General features: G+C 39.2%; 1 protein-coding gene across 17 annotated transcripts in view; it reads left to right on the top strand.

Moving 5' to 3' along the window:
* The window catches only part of ZMYM2 (zinc finger MYM-type containing 2), an 87,781-nt gene that overhangs the window by 52,424 nt on the left and 20,504 nt on the right, over positions 1-14,853 (top strand). For all 17 annotated transcript variants that reach the window (XM_065678598.1, XM_065678597.1, XM_065678596.1 and 14 more), the window contains one exon: positions 8,487-8,659. In XM_065678598.1, coding sequence (XP_065534670.1) covers positions 8,487-8,659 — 173 coding nt within the window. The remainder of the gene's footprint in view (positions 1-8,486; positions 8,660-14,853) is intronic.

Below are 14,853 nucleotides of genomic sequence, written 5' to 3'. Positions count from 1 at the left end.
TGGTGTGTATGAAAATAGATGTTTGTGTTACCCAGTGAAAATAAACAGCTGACCTGGACAGAAGCTCTGTAGAAACAACATACACCCTGTATTTTAAAGGAAAACCAACAACTTGTCATTGATTGCTGCAGAAATAGTAGAATTCAAGAGCTAACATTGTTCAGATCTAATGTGGGGAGGAGAGGGCTAGGTCTTTAGGTGGATTGAGTGGAGGTCAACAAAAAATTCTATCATCAGAGGTGATAAATTTCTCTTCTCCCTTTTCCAGGCATCCAGGCACCACTAATTTTAACTTGTATCATAACATTTCCAGAAATACGTCCAACTGTAAAGCAGAAAAACTAGTAGATGTACCAAATAAACTTGTTGGATGTGGAGGCCATAGTGGTTTTGATATTGTAACGTATTCAGGAAACTTCATCAACATAGATTATTTTGTTAAGCATGCAGTTAGTCTTCAGAAGACAAAGTGTATTTCGATTTGAGAAGGAATAACTTCAGGCGCTCAGTCACAAAAGTTACTGGTGTTTTGGAAGAAACTGAACTCTCAAGGGAAAATACTGGAAAATTTCAGGTTTATAAGAGAAGGCTTCTAGAGAAAATCAGAAGTTAAACAGGTGTTGAAATTTCTGCAAGAGTGCTTATTTGTTCATCTTCAAGCAAACCGATAGGAAAGTATGTATAAGATCACCCACAAATACCCTTAGACTACTTATGATTGCCTAGCTGGAGTACTGAAGATGTCACTGCTCGCATTATTCATACCTGAGGTTTTTTTTTACACATGCACATATGTATAAATTTACACACAAACCCCGGCACCCACATTAAAGTCTCTGGGATCAGTATTTTTGTGTAGATTCATTCCAGCTCTGTTTCTTTATATGCTTTTCTTTATTAAAAAATAAATGCAGTGGCCAGCTGAATCTTCCATTGCAATAAGTTATAATTAGACCAACCTTACATTTGTGCTAAAGATGGTTATTAATTCTTTCATGGAGTACAGTATGCTTTTTCTGCTTCTGTCCAAAACTTGGATGCTACATGGAGGATGAACAACCTGAACGGACTAGTTGAAAGAGATTAATCTCCCCCGGTGCTGAGGCTTTGGAAATTAAGCTGTCCTGGTGCTTTGCCACAAGAATGCTTCATTCCAAAATACCAGTATCTAAATTAAATATGCTGTATGTTGTATATTGTATATGCTAAAGCAAGAAGATAAAGTTGCTTGGAGATTTTTGTGTATGTATAGTTGCATGAGTAACAATTGAGGATAGACTGTCCAAGTTTTTAATCTTGAGGAAATCTTGAAGTTACCGAGTTTTGGGGTTTTTCTATATATATCCCTTCTGAGTGTGTAATAGGATGAATCAGTCTTTGGCAACCCAGCAATGGAACTATTTTATAAGTATCACCATAACTTTTTTTTTTCTCACTTGTATTTTGCATTCAGTTCATATTTTCAATAGAACCGTTATGATTTAAATAACACAGGCTTTGTAATAATTTTGTAACTTGAATTTTAATAACATTGATTCATATCCATTAGTCTGCTTCTTGGAAGGAGAAGGTCCGTAAGCTGTGGAGTGACTCAGTTATCTGACACTTGGGAGTTCCTTTCAAATAGATAATACAGGTAAAAGGTAGCTATGAAACTAGCTACTGTACTGTCATCTCGATAGTATGCTAATAAGTTTAAGGGAATTACAGATTCTGCAAATTAAACTTAATGCAGACAACTCTGTTTCATCTATGTACAGATAACCCCTTTTGAAATACTTGTAGAGATGACAAGTGGAAAAAATTTTAGGAAATTAAGTGGTTTCAGAACTGAGCATTTCTAGGAAAGATGTATATTTAGTTCAAGCATTGTAGACTTTAGAGTGGTGTTTTTCCAACCACTGCTGCACAGTGAATTTTTTAGTACAGTATACTATTAAATGTTTAGTTGATTTTCAGAAATCATGTATATGAAAATATTACAGGTACTGGAAACAGCCTAAACATAGGTGTTAAATTTTATACAAGTGCTTACATGTGAATGTCTCACAACCAGTTAAGATACTACCTAAAATTTATAGCAATTACTATTGTTACTAAAAACATTAACAAACTGATTTCAAAACTGATGTGTCATATGAAGCGTTGCTAAGGCTTAGTTATTGTGTATGGGCTTCTCCAGTAAGTGGAGAAGTCGATGTGCTGGCCCTGTTCCCTGAGCTGTATGGCCTGGGCATATAGGGGTTGCCATCAGGCCTGCTTAAATCGCTTCATCACTGATGTTTGCTTTGTTATTATTAAACATGAAAACTACAGAAACTGTTTAAACACAGCTTTTTTATAGTTTGCATTATCAACTCTCTACTTTGAGACACTGATACACATTTTAAAGATAAAATGTACAGAATTTGGGCTAGCTAACAAATTTTTGAAGACAGTACAGAAGCACCCATTTTAATGAAAAATTCTGTGGCATAATTACAACTTCCTAACTGTGCTGCTACGTAAGAGGACCTCAAAACTATCAAGGATTGATACGTAGTGTAGAATATAGTTAGAGGAGGGGAGAAAGAGATGTATTTACATATATAATTTTGTATCACAGTTAAGTGTGTTGCATAATAAAAATGTTACGTTAGAAGCTCTTGGCTTATGCTTCACAATAGTTGTTATCTCCGTCTCTGCAGCTCTGATAGTAGCCTACCATATTAAAATAATTTGTGCTTGCTATGGGGCCTATTCAGCTTTAGCCTACTGTGTCAGGCAGTTTGGTTTTGCTTCTGGCCACTTCCTTTGACAGTGTCCCACTGACATAACCTGAAATACCAGCTTCCTTGTGTCTTTCTTTTGAAGGTTTATTTGGTGCTGAGTGGGAATATCCTGGCAAAAAGGGACAAAAGACAAGCAAAACATGTCAAACAGTGTAAAATGTATGACTCATTAAAATGCCCTTTCACAATTGCAAGAGTCATGTTGTTACTGAAGGAAAGTATTCCTTTCCCACAAATCAGGTTAGTAGAAAAGTGGAAGACAACTTTGGAGGGATTTTGTGGTGCCTTAGAAAGAATATGATCTCCTTTGACTGCTGTGGGCAATAGTTACAGTGGGACATCCCTGACATCCGTTTGAGCAATGGCAGTTTTTGTTACATTGGCATGGTGTAGTTGTTCAGTCCATGTTGTATTATTTAGTAGTCTGGTGTTAAATCTTTGTGCTGCAAATGACTATTCCAAACAATTTTTTCTTACTGTAAAAACTCAAAGATACTTTTTGGCTGATAACAATGACTTAAGGTAAAAAGGACAGCATACTCAAATCAGTAAAGTCCCTTATAAAATACTTAACAGGCTCCCATGCTGAAGAAGAACCAAGTGAAGGCTCTTGGCTATGCTGAAGGAAAGCACAGGTCTGTGCCTTCCAGGCAAACCCACATAGAAGAGCTGGGGGTTTGGTTCTTGTGGTATTCCACTCGTGGAAGAGTCTGATAGTGTAGATGTAGTTGTTAATAAGAGTTTGTTGGGTGCATGTCTTCTGGAATGACTTGAAAATTTTGTTATCCTGGTTCTTGGTTTTTTTATATTTCTGGTGGTAGTCTTGTAGTTGAAAAAATCAAAAGATAAAACTATGCTGAGGAAGATATTACATACTTATCTTCCCTCTGTCTTGGAGAAAGAGTATTCAGACTGTTAAAGTAACTTCATTTACATTTTGAGTAGATGTTGTGCTGAATGTTGAGATTTTTTTGTCTATGGAGAACTAATTTCTAACATGGTAAAGAACAGCAGGTGAAATCCTGTGCATTGTTTAAGTGGTCCTTGTTAGGTTGGCATTCTTCAGTGTTAATTCCCTTGTTGTGTCTTTTGAAGATGTTTGAGACAGTTCTCCAAGGGAAGAGAATGTTGACTCTCGCAAGGAGTGATGACAATTTAAGGTGCTGAGCTTATGAGCACAACAAGACCACTTATAAAGATGCTTCTTAGGAATCTGAAAGAATAATCAACTTGAAAAGATTTAAGAATAAGCAAAAACCTAGTGACTGGATAGGAGTAAGAGGGAGGAGAAAGGAAGGAGCTGGTATCTAATATCAGAAAACATTAGGATAAACTGAGTTGCTTCATGGAGACCTCATAGCAGCCTTCCAGCATCTGAAGGGGGCCTATAGGGATGCTGGGGAGGGACTATTCATTAGGGACTGTCGTGACAGGACAAGGGGTAATGTTTTCAAACTTAAACAGGGGAAGTTTAGGTTGTATATAAGGAAGAAGTTCTTTACTGTGAGGGTGGTGAGGCACTGGAGTTGGTTTCCCAGGGAAGTTGTGAGTGCTCCATCCCTGGCAGTGTTCAAGGCCAGGTTGGACAGAGCCTTGGGTGACATGGTTTAGTGGGAAGTGTCCCTGCCCATGGCAGGGGGATTGGAACTAGATGATCTTAAGGTCCTTTCCAACCCTAACTATTCTATGATTCTATAGTAAAATAATGAAAGGTTCTTAAGCAGAAGACAAGGAAGGAAGTGGGAGATACAGCTGCTCTGTTACACACAGAGAAGGGTCTGTTTTAATGGTAGTCCAAGCAGGACTCAAAATTTGATGCATTGCATCTGTTTTCCTACAGATAGTGATGTTTATTGTCAAGCCAGAGGCAGCAGATGTTAGGAATGTGTGTATGGAAAAGGTGGCTACTGTGTTTGAATCAATACAGAGGGAGGCAGGAGAAAGATGTGGATGCAAGATATCTTGAGAAATTTTCAAGACCTAGCTTGTGGTGCTACAGGCTTGTCATATAACAATCCCGTTCTTCTCTAGATGAAGTTAACAGTCGAAGTTATTACAAGATGAGAGAACAGCAAGTCTTGTATGTAGCTTGAAGGGAGAAAGGTAGTTTAGTAAGTACAGCATTTCAGGGGTAAAAAAACTAATCGCTTTTAGGATGGAACAGTTATTTTCTATAAAAGAAGTTATTCTCTGCAGTAAAAAGAGACTGGTGTTGAGGACTAAAGAAGCGTTTCTAGTTCAGCATTCCTTTTTTACAGCTGCTTGATGTGCGAATGTATGTAATTCAGGTAGGTACTACTGGTAGAATAGGATCAAGTTCTTAGTAGCTTGCGTGCACCGAGTCTGCAGGCAGTCAGGTGAGGTAGGTTTCCAGCCATGGGTAGCCCTGGAGAACTGGACTTGGAAATTCTTGGGCCTGCCAAAAGAAAGGAAGCTCTCTTGACCTGGAACATGCCTGAAGTAAAGGTTTGGAGGAGCTGTTTGTGTTTTGTCCTGTCAGTAAGCCTCTGTTGCATGCGTTCAAATCCTTATTCTCTCTCTACAGTTTATGTAGGGAACCAAATTTCAGGGCTGTTGGAAAGGATAGATTTTTCTGTCGGGTTCTACTTGGAAGCCAGAATTCTAATAGCAAAATTAATCCATTTTTGCCTGGTTCCGATTTTGAGTTGGAAATACGTTGTCTAAAAGTGCTCCTTAGTAGCCTCTTTGAGATAGTTGACTTGCAGGATGGTCTTCTGTTAGAATTTTGCTAAAGAATATAATTAATTTCTTTTGTAGCCTGCATCAGATTACCTGCATTTCAATTTTGTTTTGAAATTAAGAGCTATTTTCTCTTAAAAGTCGCTTTAAAGCACTAGACACATCCGCCTGGTCACACTGTAACTTGTGTATCTTGTGTTATAGCAGAAATTGTTCTGAATGTTTGGGCTGTCAGCTGTTTGTCTTAGGCAGTGCTTATACTCATGAACTTCAAGTTCACAGAGGAGTTAGGCTGACCCAAGCCCTCAGTATTTTAGTGTTGATACTGGAAAGATCAGTCAACCAGTGTTCTTTTTGTATTACTCTGCCACAGTGTAGTCAGTCAAAGCCCACTTCTTGGTCATATTTACAAAGCCAGCATAGATACTACTGGTCTGCTGATGCAGGATTTACACTGTGAGGACTGAGTTGTTTGAGCTCAGAATGTTTTGCTAAAGGTGAATATCTTTTTCCATACTTAAAAGCTTACTATTCAAATCAAAACCATAGAATTGCAATAAAAAGTTATATCCTAGGTATGCACAAAGTACCCAGGACCTCATTAAAATAATGCTGTCTAATGAAGGGCATTTTGTTTTCTCTTTGTCTGAAGTGAGAGGATCTTGAAACAACCAAAATGCTCCCTGATTCCATGGGTTAAGTTACCTATTATAAAGACATAAAAAAGTCAGACAAATCTGAAGAGTTTTGTTCATGATGTTGCAGAAAGAAAAAACTGTACTTCCATTTTAGAAGTCTTCACAGTTGTAACAATCTTCTGTAGAGGCCTCCTTCAGTAAGAAGCCCTGCAGTCAGCGATCTATAAAACCTCCATGTTTTTCAGGCATTTAGTCTTAAGGGCTTGAAGTTTGGACTTTCTGTTTCTCCTTAATGTTCACTTCTCATTATTTTCCATGAGTCACAGATGTGGGAGATGTTTGACTGTAGCATGGAAAATTTCTTATCTGATAACTTTTTTTGAGCGTAACAGCAGTATCTTCTTCAATTTTACTCCCTATAGTTTAGCAGCCAAGAAGAATGTGAGCTTTGTCCATTCCTTTTTGTAGGCTATTTAGCCAGGTGCACATAGCTTACCTGAGGGGTAGTAGGGTGCTTCTATGAGTCTGTAGTCTTGAAAGGTTAGCGCAGCATTGAATGGCTCTTCTAAGGCACAGCTGAAGAGAAGGATACTTTGTGGTGCTGAGCTGTCTCTGGAGTAGTAAAGAAGTGAGAAGAATCTGATGCTTCATAAATAATAAAGAGATACACCCAGCAGGAAAAAATACTGGCAAGAAATTTTCAGTGCTTTAATGGGTTCTTTTAACTAGTAGTTTGCACACACTGGTGTTGTCAGGATTAGTTTCCTTCAGAACAGTGTACTTAACATTTGAATTAGTTGCATGGTAAGGATGATTGCTTGATTTGGCACTTTTCATCTGCACTGCCTGTTTTGTGTGTTAATAATTTTCTTTATTGCTAAAGAATCAGGCATATAACTAAAAAAACAAGCTTAAACAGTTGTTACGTACAGTCTTATTTGTACTTTATAATTGTCTTGCTTTGACATTGCTAGCAAATGTGATTTGTTAGCAAAGCTTGTAGTGTTGCAAGTTAGAATTCCTCAATAACCTTTTGGTTTTGGAAGATGCTTCTGCTGTAGCTTCCACTTGCATTCTTGTGCTTTTAGTGATTTTTAAAATGTATCAGAGTTTCACACATACAAAATTCTACCCTAATAGACAACGGCACAAGTCGCTTAACTGAAATTACTGAATCCATTATAATTACAGTGTCTTTATACACAGCATGTTTGTTACATATTGAGTTTCATAACTAGAAGTGCAGAGGTCTGCATGTGTTAGGCTGTGTGCCATAGCAGAGCTGGCGCTTGGCAGACTTGAGTTCTGGTCTTTGGTGATACTGTGATACTTGGGAGATCATAAAAACAGATGCAGTATCTCAGATTAAAGGTCTGTATAGACATTGTCTTGTCCCTCCAGTGTTTAATATAGACAATCACTTCATCTTTTCATACTGGTCTCTGTAAAAATAGCACAGTAACAGAATACATGGTACATGATTTAGGCATCAGCTGAATAGACACTACATTTGAAGTAGTTTGAAATACATTATATTCTCAAAATAGCCTAAGTAATAGCTACAGTATTGATCTTATAATGTATTTAATAACTTGAATGGCTTTTCTGATTTGCTTGAGGGAGCATCATATTGTTGAAGAATATAGCCATCATTATGGCAACCTTGAAATTGCTACTGCATATCAAATACGAAACAATCCACCAAGACCTGGTGTGGAATGAAAAAATGAAGGATTCATTGCATACAAATCTACGCAGATTACATATGTAAATTCCTATCATTGCATGATTATTCTCAGTACTGACTATTACTTGCTTTATAGTATCTTTTAAGAAGCTCCTCAGTTCTTAGGTCATCTTGTTTGTACTAGCTTTCTTAAAAATTAATGAGCTGTCTTAAGTGGTTTGTTGTATAGATAGGAATGAAATCAAAGTAAGTTGATCCTTGAAGTTAGGTATTGTTTTAGTGGATAGTGTTGTCTAGCTTAAAATTTCTGCTTGTCATTGTCTGGATATCTAGCATTCTAAGGATTTGTAACTGAGCAATATAATTCCAAGTCAATGGTTTTGCATGGGTCTGTATGAAAACTGTGTGTTGTTTGGGGGTTTTTTTTGTGACTGTTTACTCAGGGATTTGACAAGCATAGATTGAAGTGTAGTGTTTTGAAAAGGATGCAGACATCACGTGAAACTAGAGTTGTGCAGGAAAGGGATTCAGGTAAAAATGTCTTGAAATATAGTGTATTATGCAACCTGAATTTTTCTGAAGCTCCAGTTGTTAGCTGTTGTATTCATTTAATTTTCAGTATTTAACTCTTAACTGTGATATCTCTCTGTAAAAATTACTTTGTTCCTAATGTTTAAAATCTGTTTCCAGGCTGCAAGCTGCTATATAAACAAGACTTTGCAAGACGGTTAGGACTGAGATGTGTTACTTGTAATTACTGCTCACAGCTGTGCAAAAAGGGAGCAACTAAGGAACTTGATGGTGTAGTGAGAGATTTCTGCAGTGAAGAGTGCTGTAAAAAATTTCAGGACTGGTACTACAAGGCAAGTAACTCAGAATTTTTGATGAGAGCTCCACAGTTTAAAAAAACCAACACTGCACATGTGAGGATATCTCGAGGACTGTGCAGCAAATATGGCTTATGTCAGCAAACCATTTGCTATACAATAAGCAAATGTATTAATTTTATCATTTGGGTTTTCTTAGATCTTAAGAGCAGCCTTTCTGTCACCTGATTTTATTAACTCATTTGGCAAGGAAGTCTTGAGTTACAAAAAACCAAGAAACTACTGTGTATATTTGTTACTTCACAATTCCATTTTTTCCCCCCTCAATACCATATTTTTTCTTGTCAAAACTTCTTAAATGTGTATTCAGAATGTTGAAAGCATTGTTAATAGCAGCTGGATGATACCTTGATTTGACTGACAATAAACTAGATTAGTACAGTTTTTCTTGTTCCTGCTTTTGCCTCCTTTTTTGCCTTTTCCCTTCTCACAGTGTGAACTGCAGAGGCTTTGATCATTATTTTCCAGTGCAAAGGATGCCAGAGGGAAAAGCAAGACCAAATAGATTTATAATAAAAGTTCTAATGTAACAGATGGCATCTGTTTCTATATCTCTGGGAGCTTAACTACCTTGTGAAGCACAACCAGTAAAGAATTCATGTTAAGAGTTTTTTTGTTTTCATGTTTTAGAAGAAATAAAGGTGAAATTGGACTGGGTTTAACCTGCGATTAGTACCATGGATCAAATACTTTATCTTTGATGTGAACATCCTGGAAAGCTACATTGATAGTATCAACACAAGAACTGTATTTGTGGATGCAATTGCAGAAAAAAAAAAATTACAAAATTATTCATCTTACCCAAAACTCTGTGCATAGCCTGGAAGGCAGTAAAAAGCTTGAAATATTAGAGGGCTAGATACGTCGTGTAATTCGAGATGATCTACCTACCGTAAAAGGACTGAATCTGAAGAAATGTGATACTTTGGAATGGCTGGTTCCAGAAATGTTACAGCCAGACATTGTGAAGTTTTTATTCTGAATAATGTATGTAGGGTCCTGTTTGGCACTGCAGAGAGTCCAGCATGTGTTTGTTTTGTCTCCTGTGAAAATAGGGTGGTGAAGCTCTGCTGCAGTGTTCTTAAACTTACTAAAATGTTAACCTCATACTATAATATTTAATCTATATACCTTAAAACTTGGGATACAGGGTGAAATTTATCCCTGCATAAAGTGCCTTCTGATGGAGAACTTTACTAAGTTTTGATATGCTTTAGAACCCTTGATGATTCACGAAGATTATAGTCTGGGGATGTGCATACCAAACTAGTTTCATGAACATAAACTTCTAGAGAAGCTTGTGCTCTCATTCAAGTTTGAGAACCACTTGAAAACTCTGGCTTCAGGTTATCCTTACTTAATTGGCCCATTAAGCTTGCTTAAATGCTGTTGATGCTGTGGCACAGCATTATATTGCCTTTTCATGGCATCATGTCTAAAAAGTCTTGCTGGTAGCTGGTGATTTTGATAGATTTAATGATACTGAAGTGTTAGGTATTTTTACTTTTGGTAGTGGAAATAACGTTACATGATGTTGAATTGTTGATTGTACTTTTTTCTTTTCAAATACTTCTTAACGCCTTTGTATAATTCAGTTCTGGTTATAAAAGTTTGGGATTTATTACATGGGGAAGACATTTAATAGGTTTTAGGAAATGGTGTGTTTTGCTGACAGTTTTTTTCTTTACATTCTTGCTGGTAACTTCTCCCTGTTTTATGAAAGTCACTCCAGATATCTTTGATTTGAAAGTGCCATGTTAGCTGATGTTCTTACCTAGCCATAGATAGATAATGATTAAAGTATAGGAAGACAGAATAGATATAGACCCCTTCCTGATTTTGTACTTCATTTGCTGTTTTGTGTGTTAGCATCTTAAAAGCATAGTCACATATGTTTGAGCATTTTCTCATTTATGCAATGTCCAGTGTTACTTTGGAGTCTCAATGAATGTATACATAAAGAGAAATAAGTAGTAATAACCTAGTAATGTTTTAACACAATCATTGTGTTCATTAAACAAGTGTTTGTTTCTATCTTGTTTGTCTACTTTTTTTATGGACACATCTTTCTCATGTAGTATTATCTGGAAAACATCTTAACTTTTAAAAATAATTATTATGGGAGAACCTCCCAGAATGCCAAAATTCTCTTCTCAAAAAGCCAGAAGAAGGTAGGAGTGGTAGAAGCACAACAGACTGTTAACTAGAAGTATTAGAAGCACATCAGACTTATCTGTGTGTTTCAAAACTAATATGAGGGATTGGAATGTAAAAGGAGTAGTTCAGTCCTAATCACCTTTTGGGTGACAGCTACAATTACCAGTTGGTGCCAAGTTCTGAGGAAGTTTCTACTCTACAGTGTCTGTGCACCTCTAAGACAAGCTTAAATTTTTGGTGTCTTGAGGTTAACTCACTAAGTTGTTAGAGCTCTTCCTGTAAACTTCAATTGCATGCCATGTTTTGGATGTTTATCTGGAAAATGCTTGGGAATACTCAGTACAAATATTTCAGTAGCCTTATGTTTGGCAGTTTCAATCATTTGATGTTACTTATACTAGAGCATTGAAAGGACCTTGAAAAAAGAGTATGCAGTTCTGAGAGCAGCACAGAAATATGTTTCTTGAAGTACACATTGTGAAACTTTGCTGAAAATACTGCAGCTGAAAAGCACTCTAAGGTATTCAGGGCTGCAGTGAAGAATTGAATGGACTGATCATATATGGTGATGACTGTATTCAGTGGAGGTCATGTGTCTTCTGCACAGAATAAGTAGGAGTTGGGGAACTACAATCATAGGCATAGGCATAGAAAAATTATTGTGGCTGGTGAAATTAGATAGCAGTGATTGTCAACAGCAGTAAAATTTGAAACAATGGACCCAGCGTTTATCTAAACGGTATAGGCAGCGAGACAATCTTGTTGAATTTGTCTTGTCCAAATTTTGCTATTGCATAGTTAGGCATCTCAGTTTCAAGTAGGTGCTGTTTCAGGACAGTTGATTGTCTTTCTCTTAAAATCATGCACTCTCTGGAAGTATCTCTTGTTTCCTATTTATTGTGGATTGAACTCAGAATAGACAGCTAAGATGATGTCAAATTAATAGCAGTCCAACCCATCGGAGAACATTTAGGAGCAGGTCATTGGAGGATTAAAAATGTAAATAAACCCTCCATATGTTTATCGCTGTCTCTATAAATGCTCTATAGATCTATAAGCACTTTGTAGACAGGTAGTAACAGCCTCACACTCGCAGGCCCTTGTCCTCATGGGGAACTTCAACCACCCTGATATGTGTTGGAGGGATGGTACAGCCCAGCACAAGCAATCCAGGAGGTTCCTTGGTTGTGTGGAAGACAACTTCCTTCTGCAAGTAATGGAGGAGCTGACAAGGAGAGGTACCATGCTTGACCTTGTGCTCACCAACAGGGAAGGGCTGGTTGGAAACGTGATGCTCCACGGGAACCCTGGTTGTAGCAATCATGAGACGGTCGAGTTCGAGATCCTCAGGACAGTGAGAAGAGCGTGCAGCAAGCTCACTGCCCTGGACTTCAAAAGAGCAGACTTTGGCCTCTTCAGGAGCCTGCTTAGTAAGGTTCCATGGGATATAGCCCTGGAGGGCAGGGGGGCCCAAGACTGTTGGTTGATATTCAAGGATCACCTGCTACAAGCTCAGGAGTGCTGCATCCCAACTAGAAGGAAGTGCAGCAGGAGGGCCAGGAGACCTCCTTGGATGGACAAGGAGCTGCTGAGGAAACTCGGAGGGGAAAAAAAGAGGCTTATAAAAGGTGGAAGCAAGGACAGGTGGACTGGGAAGAATACAGGGATGTTGTCCAGGAAGCTAGGGACCAGGTTAGGAAAGCTAAGGCCCAGCTAAAATGAAACTTGGCTAGGGATGTGAAAGATAACAGGAAGGGATTCTATAGGTACATTGCAAATAAAAGACAGACTAGGGGCAATGTGGGCCCTCTCCAAAAGCTTTCAGGAGAACTGGCTACCCTGGACTGGGAGAGGGCTGAGGTTCTCAATGACTTCTTTGTCTCAGTCTTCACTGGCAAATGCTCTGACCACACCACCCAAGTCTTGGAAGGCAGATACAGGACTGTGAGAATGAAGACCTTGGGCCCACTGTATGAGAGGATCTGGTTCGAGACCATCTTAAGAACCTGAACGCGCACAAGTCCGTGGGACCTGATAAAATCCACCTGTGGGTCCCGAAGGAGCTGGCGAATGAAGTTGCTAAGCCACTGGCCATCATATTTGAAAAATCATGGCAGTCAGATGAAGTTCCCAACAACTGGAAAAAGGGAAATATAACCCCCATTTTCAAGAGGGGGAAAATGGAAGACCCGGGGAATTACAGACCAGTCAGTCTCACCTCTGTGCCTGGCAAAATCTTGGAGGAGATTCTCTTGGAAGGCATGCTAAGGCACATGAAAAACAACAAGGTGCTTGGTGACAGCCAGCATGGCTTCACTAAGGGGAAATCCTGCCTGACCAATTTGGTGGCCTTCTATGATGGGGCTACAGAAATGGACAGGGGTAGAGCAGTTGATGTCACCTACCTGGACTTGTGCAAAGCATTTGACACTGTCCCACATGACATCCTTGTCTCTAAATTGAAGAGACATCAATTTGATGGATGGCCCACTCGGTGAATAAAGAACTGGCTGAATGGCTGCATACCAAGAGTTGCGGTCAATGGCTCAATGTCCAGCTGGACACCAGTAACGAGTGGTGTCCCTCAGGGATCACCATTGGAAGCAGTCTTGTTCAACATCTCTGTTGGTGACATGGACAGTGGGATTGAGTGCGCCCTCAGCAAGTTTGCTGATGACACCAAGCTGTGTGGTTCGGTTGATACACTGTAAGGAAAGAATGCCATCCAGAGGGACCTCGACGTGCTTGTGGGGTGGACTGATGCCAACTTTATGAAGTTCAGCCAAGCCAAGTGCAGGGTCCTATACCTGGGATGGAGCTGTCCCAGGCAAAGCTACAGATTGGGCAGAGAAGAGATTCAGAGCAGCCCTGCGGAGAAGGATTTGGGGGTGCTGGTCGATGAGAAAATGAACATGAGCCGGCTTCAGTGTGTGCTCGCAGCCCAGAAAGCCAACCGTATCCTGGGCTGCATCAAAAGGAGCGTGACCAGCAGGTCGAAGGAGGTGATCCTGCCCCTCTACTCTGCTCTTGTGAGACCTCACCTGGAGTATTGTGTGCAGTTCTGGTGTCCTCAACATAAAAAGGACATGGAACTGCTGGAACAAGTCCAGAGGAGGGCCACGAGGATGATCAGGGGACTGGAGCACCTCCCGTATGAAGACAGGCTGAGGAAGTTGGGGCTGTTCAGCCTGGAGAAGAGAAGGCTGTGTGGAGACCTCATGGCAGCCTTCCAGTACCTGAAGGGGGCCTATAGGGATGCTGGGGAGGGACTCTTCATTAGGGACTGTAGTGACAGGACAAGGGGTAACGGGTTAAAACTTAAACAGGGAAAGTTTAGATTGGATATAAGGAAGAAGTTCTTTCCTGTTAGGGTGGTGAGGCACTCGAATAGGTTGTCCAGGGAGGTTGTGAAATCTCCATCCCTGGCGGTGTTCAAGGGCAGGTTGGACAGAGCCTTGGGTGACATGGTTTAGTGGGTTGGAACTTGATGATCTTGAGGTCCTTTCCAACCCTAAGTCTTCTATGATTCTGTGGCTTTATATGAAAACGTTAATCCTTGTCCTCAATTTGGTTTTTAAAAAAGTGATGTATTTAGTATGCAGATTTGAACATTTTGAAGTTGTATATGGGAAGGTAATTGGACCAAAAAGCAGTTGTGAGTCTCAAAGGTGTTATGTGCAATTGGAATACAGAGATTATAGATGGACTTTTTGAAACCACAGAGATAAAAGTTTTGAAGGCAGGTATTTTGAAGATATTTAACATATAGTGCTGCCATCCTGAATAAAAACAAATGGATGGGGGAGGGAAGGAAGGAAGAGGCAGAAGATCACACTGTTGCTTTCTGTTAAATTTACGGTCAGGGAAGTGGGGAGAACAAGTAGGAGCTGTAGTGCATGGGACAATGTATGGTATTAACTGCAAGCAAGATTATGGAAATAGTAGAATTAACAGCCTAGCAAATGTAGGGATGAGAAGTGAAGCATCTTTTATAAAGGAATCTTGGGCTTGCT

The sequence above is a fragment of the Lathamus discolor genome, chromosome 4 (genome assembly GCF_037157495.1).
Source record: "Lathamus discolor isolate bLatDis1 chromosome 4, bLatDis1.hap1, whole genome shotgun sequence".
Lineage (NCBI taxonomy): Eukaryota > Metazoa > Chordata > Aves > Psittaciformes > Psittacidae > Lathamus > Lathamus discolor.
Note: the sequence above shows the minus strand (reverse complement) of the source record. Positions and strands in the feature narration are given on the sequence as shown.